The following is a 13,999-nucleotide window of genomic DNA, read 5'->3' on the forward strand; positions in this document are numbered from 1 at the left end:
GAGTTGAAGCAAATTCAAATACAGTATTATTTGTTCGAATAATCGAAGCATTCGAATGTTCGTACAAGCCTACTAGATATCCAAGGCGATGTGGCAGCCGGCAATGCACGTGACATGATTTATCGCAGACCACCTTATCACAGTCATCTGCAGCTATCTGTGCCATTGCACGTGTGGTGTGAACTGTGCGGATTGATGGTGGTACAAGCAGTACAAGCCGTACAAGCGTGGGATGTTGCCGTTTGCAAGTTCGTCGCTTCCGTGCCACGTGAGATAAAGTGCGCACAGCTTTCTAGAAATGAAAGAAGCTTGCTGGTGTCATTGGCACAGGCATCGACAAACGTTCATGCATTGACAGCGAGCGTACAGTGAATGTTTTATTAGGCGACATCCCAAGTGCGCCGTGCCTCGTGGTACATGACCAACACAGCAACGTGGAGGTGCAGTGTATGTGATGCTTACAAAATGCCGGTCTTTGCCACGTTGAACGAACAAGCGACTCTCCGCACCAGTGCACGATCCAAAATGATGCAGGCACAAAGAATGCACAAATGCATGAAATACAGCAAACGGCCTGGCAGACATAGTGTGAGCCAAGAAGGGGAAGTGCTGCTTGCAATTAGCCAGGAATGAACTGCTTCCTGTGGCGGTACTGGGCCTCAATGAAACGGTGTCAGGTCTTTGCAGAAGAGATTCAATTCACTTGTGCACGCAGCAAACGTTGCTTCACAACGCAAAAAGGCTTAACTTGTCACTAAAGAGGCTTTTAGCAAAACAGCTTTTTGAATAGCCTGTACAATGCTGTACTTCCGTCTGCACCGCGCTCCCCTAGCCACAGGTGTTGGGGCGGTGCCAAGTAGGTCACGCTTTCCCTCGCAGTGCGGGCAAGTTGACTACACTCTCTCCCTTGCCTGTTGCCACGATTCATCTCTTTCGCTTCACCCTCTCCGCTGCTCGCAAAGTTTGAGCGCCTCTCCGCCGCTCGCAAAGTTTGAGCGAACAGTCTTTCTGGGATGAAACTTACAGGAAACCCAACCTGCCCCCCGTGCCTATGCGTTTCAAACAAATGTTCACTCGAGTAAACGTTACACCGAGTTTCGCTTCAAACCAATTTCCAGCACCCGTGTCAACGCCCATTTCAACACGGTCAACGCCGTACGCATTACTGCTGTTTCACATTCCATCAGGTTTCCCTTCGGAGAGATGATCCATAATTTTTTTAAAAATAAAAATATTAAAAAAATGATTGCTCATTTAGTGCACCTTCTTGAGGGAAAGTTCGTATACGACAACTACCGATATCATAGCACTTTCGAGTTTGCTATGAATGGGTTTGGCTGTACTAGCTATTCAAAAGTCTAATTTATTATCAGATTAAATATTCAATTTCAATCCGAAACTCAAATACGAGGTCCGTTAGAAAAGTGTCCGACCCTTGGTGAAAGAAAAATAACTGGCATAATTAGAGCATAAATACGCCGATGTGCGGCCATCTTTAAGCCGGTTGTACCACTCCTTAAACTGTGTGCGGCTCATAGCATTGTCACCGAAAGCAGTCTTGATCTTTCTAATGGTTTCCACTTGGCTGTCGCCCTGTTTCTGGCAAAATTTGATGCAGTAATGCTGCTCCAGTCGCTCCGTCATTTTCCTAGCAAAGAAAAACCAACCAGAGCACCCCGCACTACCTCACTCAAGCGCTGCATCCCAGCTACTGACGTTATTGGCAGGTGGGAAAAATTCACGCATACGCACGAAGCTTCAAAGTCAGCTGATGCAAGCGGGCTTGTTTCGAATCCATCAGGTGCTCGCAAAAAAAAGGTCAGATACTTTTCTAACACAGCTCATATTTGCACACACCAAATAATTATGCACAAAAAGAACTAAATTTCCACCATGTTAAATTATGAAAGAGCGCAAATTGGGATTAAATGATGTCGAAGAGCTTTGAGAACAGGAGGATATGTTGTGGTATTCTTCACATTGAGTAGTAACAATCGCGATCTGGAAGTGATAATTAAATTCTCTTCGTTGTAGCTTCTGAAGCAGCATGGGGCAGTTTTGCTATTCCAGCAGTCTTGAAGGCCACATTTCAGAGCAGCTTAGTTGCAGTTTCTTAAATTCATAGCATAGATACCGTAGCTTTGACAAAATGTAGTGCATTGGAATACCGAACCTCATATTTTTACTAAGTTCACAACAAGAAAAATGAGGTACATACACGTTTGCGCCTTGCAGATGTTGACTGAGACATCTGGTTTTTCGCATCTTCGTTTTGTTTTGCTTGCTGCAACCACCTCTGAAAAAATTAAGGAATATCAGTTATGTGTGCCACATATAATGTAAAAAAAATAAAGCATCTGTAACAAAAAAAAGACAGAACAGCAACTGCCAAATCAGAAATGATCAAACCCTATAACAAAGGCAAAAAAAAAGAGAGAGGGAGAAAAAAACCTTTAAGGGGAGATGCTACTCGAAGACACATTTCTTTTTTCACCCTAGAGCAATGAAACTTGAGCTGTTTATGGAACTTCTTATGCTGATTTCAAATATATAATTAGTTTTCTTGCAAGTTACACACTTTTAGCTCTGCAACATGACAAAATGAAAACCTTAAACCTTTTGCCCCCCCTCTTTTCATCCTTAAAATTCTGAATTTTTTTTACGATTCATAGTTCATAATGCTTCAAATAAAGTCTAGAGTGCAAATAACTAATTAGAAAGCACATACAAAATATGTAATACACGTGAAAAACAATACACATAAAAAGTCCATATTTCACCTTGGATTTGACAGGACTGCAAATGTTTGGATTTGCAGTCCTGTTTGGATTTTGACAGGACTGCAAAATCCAAACTAAGTCCAGTGTCATGCCATTTTGCAGCCATGTTTGTGCCACATACCGTCGTACATAATGGCAATGTCATCCCTGCTAAGTTCTCTCACTGCGAGCTCTTTCGACCTCTCAAGATTGGCGCTGACGTCATTCAATGCCGCATCACGAACTTTCCGGCTGACAGGTGTGAATGACTTTGATGCATTGGCTTTTGCAAGCAAACAACTGCCGCAAATCGGACCAGCTGCTCGTAGCCTATTCCTACAGAGCGCGCTGCACAACGGCTTTCACTTGCGAGCAATGCCTTTTTTGATTCATAAAGGAGGTAATTACACGAGAAAAGCATTGTTCAGCTGCACTGCTTGACAAGACGTGGACCCTGCAAATAGTTTTCACAGCACATACAGGCGCACAGTGGCCAATGGCGGTCCCCAATTCGTACCATGTGATAAGCCAGTCGCGGCGCTCGAAAAACGCGCAGAAGAGTGATTGTTTTTATTATTTCTTGCGCTGCATCAGCGAGAGAAACTGTTGTTATTTGAAGAGTGAGGCTCGACTCTTCGACTCATGCGATCAACAATGGCTAGCGGCGGCGCATTATCGGCGGCAAGGTGCTCGAAGACTGCACACTTTCGACCTTATAACAGGCACCTTGGGCTCTTTAGATGAAATTTTAAAGCATTTCCAGTTAGTAGCGACCTGTATTATTTTTTCAATAACAGTGGAGGTACTAATCTTGTCAAAACAGGCGAAAATAAAAAATCGGTAATTTTGAAAAAAAAAAAAAAAAAACTTGCATTTTTCGACCCGCATCTCCCCTTAACAGCCTTATTCAGTGGTGGTCCAGCGAATTTAGAATTTGAGGGCAAGGCTGTTTAGAGCACATTTGGAGCAGAAAAAAATAGTTTGGTGTCACTAGGAATAGCACAAAACATCTGTAATATTTTAGCGCATATTCTTATTTATATGAAAACAGCAAGACAATATCGACACTCTAAATAGCAGCCAATAGTAAAACTGTTTGCTTGAAACAATATCAAACAGACTTCACAGAAACACAAATGTGCATTATGATGAAGCACTACTGACCATGCCAGCATAGCATATGATATCAGAGAATGAGAAGTGTCAAAACGTCATTTCCTGCTAGAACTCAAAAGGAGTAGAAAGTGACTGCTCCTACAAACATGAGCAGATTTTGGCAACCATTTCAGGCGGAGGGCGAGTTGCATTAAGCAGGCTTGAAGGGGGGGGGGGGGGGGGGGTAAATTGTCAGACATTAAAAATGGGAACTGATGTGTGCATTTTTTAACACACAGGTCACAAGGTTGCAATTTACAAAATTAGGTTGCATTTCAGGTCAAAGCTATCACGTCAGTCTTCAAATAGGGGCGATGTGTTGGGGAAAGCTGCTGATGGGGATAGTTAATACAAAAGCATGGCTTATTTGCGCTTTCGGTAACTAGACGAAATGGCCACAGAAAAAGACACACAGGGTGATGCACGTACTGTTTTAGTTATGTGTCACACCCATGCTTATGTATGTGGATAGCACATAAAATCCCATAAATAATAATTTTTTTGCACGTAAGCCCTGTTTACAACTAGGGGTACCTAAAATAGCAGCTGCACTGCCGGTGCGTGCTATATTACGATAATCTTATTAGCGGTTTGGAAAAAATTTCTTGCCTATGCATTATAGCCAGTTTTTCAACATAAGCGAAGAGCTTCAATACTGTATAACAACATGCAGAACTGCCAATAACGGCCGTCTACGTATATTATAGTTTGGCCTATTATAAGCATAAATGCGTCAGTGGAAAGTGAGAAAGTGGGTTGCGTGGCAGCAAAGAAAAGGTGTGTGTATCTAGTGCCAAACCAAGCATAGTTTAGACCAGAAACGGTCCACCGCAGTTTAAATATGCGGTACTGTGAACTGTGGTGTAGTTGGCACAAGATACACTTGAATAGGTGCAGTAAGGCTCATAGATGCTGAATTGTCGCAAATTGGCACAAATGGCACATTTGCACTATAACTGCTTATTAAAATCATTTATTAAAATTATTACTGACGGATTATTATGACATATTTGAAGTGTTTCCCACTGCATGAAGAATTTCTTTACACTGAAAAATTAGTACTTGTTTTCCCCAGGTTTCCTTATAGCAGAGAGAGACATTATATAATGTGGCTCAAGGTAAAATAAAAAAGTTTTGGAAATAAAAAAAAGCTATGAAATTATTTCAAATACAATACAGTAGACTATCGGTAGACATAAATCTCTTAAACGGAACTGCTGCTTAAATGGAACAAGTGGACCTGACAGGATTGGCTTTGTTCATGTATTCTCTACACTAGTTTATCTCTCAATAAACAGAACACCTGTTAAACCGAACACATTTTCCTGGTCCCTTCATGTTCCATTTAGCGAGACTACTGTACTTAAAGGGTGCTATTGGAAGAACTATGCTGTTCAGAAAAATTGAAAAATGTTGGCACCAAAGAGAACTTTACAAAGTTTACATTTTCAATGTCATAAACTGCTCCCAATCAATTACAGCAGTGTCGTTAGTCACAATGATAAACTGGAACTCGTTATAATATGACGTGCACACGCATGTGAAATTATGAGACAAAATGTATCCCATAACAGCCAGTAGCCCCTTCCCGATTCTGCTATGCTTTTTTGCATGACACGACTACTGTGGCAAAAATGACTTGAGCATTCTGCAACTGATTAATAAAGGCCAGACCATGTTTTATTTTTTTCTTCCTTAATCAACACGAGATTATTAATTTCGATATTTTTTTTTTTGCGCAGTAAAAAAAAAAAAGCACGAATTAAAGGACCCCTGATACGAAATTTGGAAACTCGAGATGTTGCTGTTGTTTGATAGTCCTGCACGTGGGGCCACTTCCGACAGATCATCACTGACGAGCATTGCCTATGAGATATTTTAATTAAGTAATGGTGCAGGCTCATCGATGTAGTCAGGCCCAATTGACATTTCCAGTAGTCTCACTGTCACAAACGACTTCAATTTTCGGATTATCCGCGGGCCCCATCTTCCAAAGAGGGGCGCTTTTGTGTTCGGGGGACGACATCCGGCGACTAACGACCCAGCGTGGCGCCGGCTTGTCTTCCCTGCACCTGTACCGAAAGGGGCACCGTCGGTCCAAAAAAGGAAAATTACCCCCAGATGAGACGGGATCACGTGTACGCCGCTGAAGAGATTTTGACTGCATCGGAAAAGGCAGTTGACGTACAGCCAACAACAAGTGCGGTCGTCAATGTCGCGAGTCTCGCGTGGGCGACGAGCATGGAGTGACCCGCGCAACGTATTGAGACGGCTGCAATTCCGGGCACCCTCGTCGTCTACCAAGCCGGCGAGATCGTCAGCGGCACCCGTCAACTCCCCTACGTGTACCAAGAGCTGGCCTGGTCCGTATGGAACTTTTATTGTGATTTTTTTAAATCGTCAATTTATTATAACCAGCCTTTTTGTTTATATTTGTAGTTTTGTGCGCTGCGACGTACTTTGAAATTTAAAAAGTGCCACCATGATCATTCTGTAACTATTGCCTTGTATCTCCTTTGATTCATGTCATTAGTTTGTTAACATTCCGCTTATTTGTCTTTAGCCTGTGTCTTTTGTAGTGTTTTTTTTTGCCATTTTGTTTCAAGAGCTGGCCTGGTCCGTATGGAACTTTTATTGTGATTTTTTTAAATCGTCAATTTATTATAACCAGCCTTTTTGTTTATATTTGTAGTTTTGTGCGCTGCGACGCACTTTGAAATTTAAAAAGTGCCACCATGATCATTCTGTAACTATTGCCTTGTATCTCCTTTGATTCATGTCATTAGTTTGTTAACATTCCGCTTATTTGTCTTTAGCCTGTGTCTTTTGTAGTGTTTTTTTTGTCATTTTGTTATGTAGCTGTTCTTTCCATCGCGTATCAGTTTTCCTCCTTTGTTATTTTTGTTAGCCCCTGCATTTGCCCTTGTTTCAATTAAATGCTAGTTTGGTTTGCATAAAGTCTCGGTGTCTGCTCTATGAGTGCGTCGGTCAGGCTCACACATCACCACACGTGCAACCCCGCACGGGTCGGCCAACCCGCAAATAAATTCGAAATGTGCCACTTCGAGGCCTTTCAGGCGTCGCAGGTCGAAGCGTAAACGAGTCTGCCGCACGTCGATGTTGGATCGGCGGGGCCTCACCAGAAGTGCGTGACATTATCTGGCGTCCGCGACAGGACTGGCCGACCACGTGGTGACGTCTGGGAGACTGACGTATCTCTGAGCGTGCAGTATGTAGACGTCCTTTTATAGCTTTGTTGGTGGACAACAGTTTTTAGCAATGGACGACACAGAGTTTGAGAAGCTAATTGAACAGGGCAAAGCCTTTGGCTTTGTAGGCAAGCAGTTATATAATTTCGTCGAAAAAGAACGAAATAGACTTAAAGAGGAGCGCGATGCCGAACGCATTAGGTACAGGCAACATCTGGAATTTTCGATGGAACAGGAGCGAGAAAATTCAAGGCTTAGAATTCAGAAGGAAAAAGAGCGCTTGGGACTGTGTGCCACGCAGTCGGGTCTCAGCTTAGCCGCTAGAACGCCCAATAGCGTGACCGACCGTGTCCAGAACAAGCAGTCTTACCAGGATCATGTTCAGCTACTGCACCAGAAAATGGAAGGTAGACGGCACATGTTTGAGACCTGGGATGCAATGCAAAAAAGGGGCAAAGAGCCCGTAGGTGCCAGACCACTGAAAGCCGGCCAAGGTAATAGTACTGTTGGGGAAAACATTGGGTTCACGAGTGAACCTAAAATGTTAGCTGCTGAAAGTCCCGTTGTGGCCACAAAGGCCACTGAAGGCCTCAGTGATGGCGACGAGGCGCTGTGCCTGGAGAGTCTTGTTAATACAGAAATGCCATCTGTAATGGGCTTGGCACAGCCACCCTGTTTGTGCGTCGCCATAGCAGCTAAATGTGAAGTTCGCAGTACCTCCGGCCCGGTAGGTGAGGACCCCTGTACAGAGAGCGGGGCACAGTGTGTGCTGACGCACACTGTGAGCTGGGCAATGTTGGGGCAAGTATTTCTCCCAGGTGCGAGCGGCGCAGCCCTGAGGAAGACGCTTGCATTGTTCAGCCGTCAGTCAAGTTTCCCGCAAGTCAGGCTGTCCACAAGTTAACAGAAAATCCCGACTGTAGAGACTTTACAGCCGATGAGACAGGCGAGACAAGTTCTGCTCTGCAAATGTTGCAAGCGGACTTCTCGAAAGTGAGCACTGGGCAACGTGCAAAAAGAAAAAGACGCCGCACAAGCCGAAGGAAAACGAAGGCTGCAAAGCAACCGGGAAAATCGCGGATCGCCAAACGGCAATCAACGCAACGAAAGCATCGTTTGCGTTTTGTGGCATTCGCCAGTCGAGTGGGTCCCTATGCTTCAAACCGCCCGACAGATAGAGGGGTGAGGCAGGCATTTGTTCGTGGAGCTCGGAAGAGCCGACCCCCTTCGCTCCACTGTCCTGCTTGAAGCGCGGGGTGCATGGCGAAGCAGCGCCTTTCGGCCGAGCGACACGACGTGGCTCGGGGACCCGTTTTCGTAGAACGAGGCGTCGATGAAGGCATGCCTCCGGGGTGTAGACTAACGGGAAACAGGCGTCCGTGTAGCGACCGTACCCACTTTTGTCTGCCCTGGTTGCTTCGAACGGCTCCCCCAAGAGCGCGACCACCTCGAGCGCGGATAAAAGTTATGTATATGTACATAGAAACGTAAACGTAACTTTCAAGGCTAATGAGATGTTGTCTGAAATAATGTTCATCGTTGTCATTCGATTGTGAAGCACATAAGGGGTTCAGAAGATGTAGGGGCAGATTACATGATCCGAGTCGGCGATGAAGAGGCCTGCGTGTACTTCGGTTCAATGAAACGCGGATGATCGCGTCGCGCATAAAGGCCTATAACATTCGCTTTATTTGGTTTCTGTTTTATTCATGCCATAAGGCCACATTTCTAAAAATTTTTTTTTTGCATACATGGATGCTTCGTACCTTCTTAATTTTGTCTGAAACCTTTTTGTATCACTTTGACTTCGAATTGCTCGGTAATTGTTTTTCTTCTTGTGGATTTGGAAGAATTATGTGTAGTGATTATCTTGTGATCCGTGTCATGATCGCCAGAAGGGGTGCTTCGAATACAGCTCCCTCGATTCTAGCAGTGTGTGTTATTTCGTATTTCATGTGTGTGTCCGTGTCGTGGTGCGCGGGTTATGACATTCATCGTATGATGACCATGAAAGTGTAGTGTGTCAGGTGTTCTCTGCGATGTCGTCCACATCAGTGAAATGGTGCGCGAAAAAAGAAACGCGTTGGTGGACGACCGGAACACTGAAAGCTCGCGACATTTGTGCGTTTGTGATTTTCTTGAATATTACGCAGTAATATTCTTAAGAAGGGGGCTATGTCACAAACGACTCCAATTTTCGGATTATCCGCGGGCCCCATCTTCCAAAGAGGGGCGCTTTTGTGTTCGGGGGACGACATCCGGCGACTAACGACCCAGCGTGGCGCCGGCTTGTCTTCCCTGCACCTGTACCGAAAGGGGCACCGTCGGTCTAAAAAAGGAAAATTACCCCCAGATGAGACGGGATCACGTGTATGCCGCTGAAGAGGTTTTGACTGCATCGGAAAAGGCAGTTGACGTACAGCCAGCAACAAGTGCGATCGTCGGTGTCGCGAGTCTCGCGTGGGCGACGAGCATGGAGTGACCCGCGCAACGTATTGAGACGGATGCAACTCCGGGCACCCTCGTTGTCTACCAAGCCGGCGAGATCGTCAGCGGCACTCGTCAACTCCCCTACGTGTACCAAGAGCTGGCCTGGTCCGTATGGAACTTTTATTGTGATTTTTTTAAATCGTCAATTTATTATAACCAGCCTTTTTGTTTTTATTTGTAGTTTTGTGCGCTGCGACGCACTTTGAAATTTAAAAGTGCCACCATGATCATTCTGTAACTATTGCCTTGTATCTCCTTTGATTCATGTCATTAGTTTGTTAACATTCCGCTTATTTGTCTTTAGCCTGTGTCTTTTGTAGTGTTTTTTTTTGCCATTTTGTTATGTAGCTGTTCTTTCCATCGCGTATCAGTTTTCCTCCTTTGTTATTTTTGTTAACCCCTGCATTTGCCCTTGTTTCAATTAAATGCTAGTTTGGTTTGCATAAAGTCTCGGTGTCTGCTCTATGAGTGCGTCGGTCAGGCTCACACATCACTACACGTGCAACCCCGCACGGGTCGGCCAACCCGCAAATAAATTTGAAATGTGCCGCTTCGAGGCCTTTCAGGCGTCGCAGGTCGAAGCGTAAAGTGGAAGTCTGCGAGTCTGCCGCACGTCAATGTTGGATCGGCGGGGCCTCACCAGAAGTGCGTGACACTAACGTAGACAGGGCCCCCCTCGGGACGATGCAGAGGCCCATCAAGTATTGTACGCGTCAGAGGGCATTAGAGGGGCTAGCAAAATACTGCGACTGGCATCGGACAAAGACTATTGTTTGTCCCTCATCTTGCTTTGTTGTTAGCTGCTCTGAAGGCGGTTTTGGCTGCTTACGCCAGGAATGCTTTTCTCTCTTTTTTGGGGCGGGGGGAGGGGGGGGAAGGAGACATGCTCAAAGCACCCACATCGCTTCATTCTTCACCACCAGCGGATCACTTTATTTCAAAACAGCGCGTTCAGAGCCATCGAAGCTTGAGCGCACGTAATCTCGCGCACTGTGGGGCGCTAATTTCTTATGCTATTTAAGCAGGCATTTCAAGCTCTTGCAAAATCGTTTTGAAGTATCGATGCTAACACTAATTACACAATGCATTAGAGCATTGACGATTCAGGGTTTTTTGGTTTTTTGCCATACATGTTCGGCATCACCTAACATGAACCAAAGGCTTTTCGCCATAGATGTGTGGCATCACCTGTATGTTTGAAACATGCTCCTTTTTTATCATTTTTCTTTTTTAGCATGTGCTGCCACACTTTGAGAATATGTGGAATTTTTTTCATGTGCTGATGTCTCTCAGCTACATTTTCTTTTGGCTACGCAAAGTGGTGCACCCACTACAGCTTGAGCGTTCCAAGTGTGTTTGCGGTGTGGCTGGTTTAAGGTAGATCACCACCTTTAAAAACGCATTTCGTGGAAAAAAAAAAAATTTTTGGTGGGGCGGATTTCTTATTTTCAAGCTCTCTATTGTGGGGGTTCTGACACCCTTTGTAATGTCATTTGTGCCACGTGACACACACGTGTTTTGCGCATAGGCCGCAGTTATAGTTCACAACTATCAAGCGATAGGTGGCATTGTGCTCGCGAGTGTTTATCAAAATTATTTTCATCATGGTTAGCGTGGCAGCGCCAGCAGTGACGCCTGGTGGCGATGCTGGCTGACAGCACATGAGAGATTAGCGGTCCTCTTTGGCGCGTGGCAGTCGCACCAAACGGTTGTCTCTTGGAGCGGGTCCGCGGTGGACGGCACCGCGGGTCATCTGCAGTGGGCCCTCATAGTGAGTCGAGCGTTGGCAATGCCACCTTGTGATTTGTTATGTTGTTGAGTGTTGTAGAATATTGTGCAAGGTTGTTTTAGCACGTTCGTCACTTGTGATATATCTTTATTCGGCTGACGATTTCATTGTTGTAAAAGTAGTGTAATAAATGTGTTTTGTTTGGTTCGATCCAACTGCGTCTGCTGTCTCCGTATGTTCTGAGGGCGGTGATCTGACGTCAAGACCCCACACTGTCAATTATAAAATACAGTGTAGACCATTGATAATGTAACTGCTTGTAGTGCGGAACCGGTTACAATGTGGTCTTTTTCGACTCCCGTTCAGCCTCCTATAACATACCGCTTATTATTGCATTTGCTTATTAATAAGCATTCCGCTTATTGTGGAGTCCCTCAAGATGAAAGACTGGTTATAGTGCGGTTGCCGCAAAATCTTTGTCATAATCGCGGTAGTGAGCGCACGTCTGAAAGGAGGCGCGTTGGGTGCGCCGCTGGGGAGTGAGCGACGAGGTTGTTACTGAAAAAGAGGAGATGCGGGGTGAACGAACAAAGGGCGGAGGGAAATAAAAAACAAAATCATCGCACGGGGCTTGCCGAGTATTGACGACACATAAGCGTTTGAAACGATGCCGACAGATTGGCATCGAGACATGGTATGTGCGATACCGTCCTCATCAACTGCACTTAAGGGGGCAGACTGGTCCTTGGGACCAAAAAGTAACAAAAAAATGCATTTTTTAAAATTGCCTTGTTTGGTTTCTCCAAGTATTTTTCTATCTCTCTGCAAATTTTCACACATCAGGAAGTGGCAATTTTTTTGTAATGTCATTCTAACTGTCCAGATTCTTGGTGCTGTTAACATGCAGAATCTGCAAAAAAATGGGGAACCGACATTCAGGCTTCTTAATAATTGGCCGGCACCTGTGTTAGAAGCTCTGCTAAAAATTTATAAGCACCTTTATGAGAATTCAAAAACATTCACACCATAAATGTTGATTTTTGAAGAAGCTGTTTGCTTTCAGTTTTTTCCATTTTTCTCAAAAATGTAAATTTACGACTGTTAGATTTTGAGGCCTTAATATCTCTGCAGCTAGGGCAGGTACAACAATAATTCTTTTTGCAATGGAAACCTGTATGTGTGTAGAATACAAGTATGGGGGCAGAATTTAAAGCACAAGCCTTTTTAATTATTTACTCATCAAAATTGTAACACAATTCCAACTGCTTTTGAAAATGGATAGTTCATTTTTCTGTAAAGTAACCAAGAAAGGCCTAAAAACAAAAAACTCTTGCATACTTTTCCTCTATTGTCATTAGTCTATGTTGGCATATCTTAAATATCACTTTTAATTGAGCACTTTTTTTCTATGGCGGCCTTAAACAATAGGGGGTGAACATTAAGTTATCTCTGAAATAAGATGAGTTATATAAAAACTAATTAAATATTTGAAATCAGCAGAAACAACAGCATAATCCTGTGCGATTTGATCAAGATGACTGAAGAAATAAACAAGAAATGTCTAAGACCAGTCTGCCCTTTTAACAGCTTCCTGCCAAAAGAAGTGTAGTCGTTATCGTGCCTGCTACAGATATCACATTTGCTACCGTAAAAGCTTTTACAGCTTTATGACATGAGCTTGAGCCTTTGCGACCAGTGCGCAGTCTAGTTTGGCGGGTTTTCGTCGTTGTGATCTCCTGGCCGCAAACGCGAACTTTGTATCATGCACGCTGTTGTTGGTTTAGCGCTTGAGTGAGGTCTTTTCGACACCAGACCTTCATGTATTGGGCAAACTTCCCGCGACAACATATCGAACAGCAGGCTAGCCCTAATCGGTGTTGGTTGCGCGGTCGCGTGCTATCTAAGTTGCGGCTTCGCGCGGAATCAACGAAACTCCCTGCGGTGACTGCACTTGATGGGAAGGGATGAATATTGTTGAAGAGGGTGGTACGTGTAGCGCTCGAATGGTGCTTCACGATTTGATTGCGACGTCTTAAAATGGGGTGCTTGCCCGTGAATTTTAACTATTGTAGTCCTTCAGCACGTGAAATTTTAGACGTGATTCAACATGCGCATAATCGAGGTGGTCCGAGACGCAGTCGGCGAACTTCCGCGATGGTACTTTCTTTTGTTAGCTAGACCTTCATTCCTTCCCCTCATGTTCATTTCGCTAGCAACGCGTGTCTTTAGACGTTAACTTTTCTTATCATTCGGAAATTTAAAAAGTAAGCGCCACGCATCGCTTGCTTCGATTATCTGACACGCTTGACTGTTGCTCAACACGTTTTGTGCAGTTGCGGCCCTTGACAAAGGTTGTTTTGATTATAGTGCACTTTGTTTTCACCACAGAGAGATGTTTTATTTATTTATTTTCAAGAAATGCATAGCAAAAACAGTTTATGTGGCTGAACTTTATGAAGCTACTGACATATGTCGCCCATACTGCCACAAACAGCACAAACACTGTGTTGTGTGGAGCCTAACTTCTGTGGGACTAATGGCATTGCAGTAACCAAAACTTGTAACACCATATTAAATCTTGCATGACTACAAGCATGTATCATGTTTATTTAAAACAACAGAAAGTGTGACCACTAGAAACTAAGAAGCTGTAATTC

The 13,999-nt window shown here is 44.3% G+C and overlaps 1 protein-coding gene across 6 annotated transcripts in view; it reads right to left on the reverse strand.

The window, feature by feature from the left end:
- kis (chromodomain helicase DNA binding protein kismet) overlaps window positions 1–13,999 on the reverse strand; it is a 228,849-nt gene that overhangs the window by 11,745 nt on the left and 203,105 nt on the right. For all 6 annotated transcript variants that reach the window (XM_075885419.1, XM_075885418.1, XM_037427719.2 and 3 more), the window contains one exon: window positions 2,219–2,296. In XM_075885419.1, the coding sequence (XP_075741534.1) occupies window positions 2,219–2,296 (78 nt within the window). The remainder of the gene's footprint in view (window positions 1–2,218; window positions 2,297–13,999) is intronic.

The sequence above is a fragment of the Rhipicephalus microplus genome, unplaced genomic scaffold (genome assembly GCF_043290135.1).
Source record: "Rhipicephalus microplus isolate Deutch F79 unplaced genomic scaffold, USDA_Rmic scaffold_140, whole genome shotgun sequence".
Lineage (NCBI taxonomy): Eukaryota > Metazoa > Arthropoda > Arachnida > Ixodida > Ixodidae > Rhipicephalus > Rhipicephalus microplus.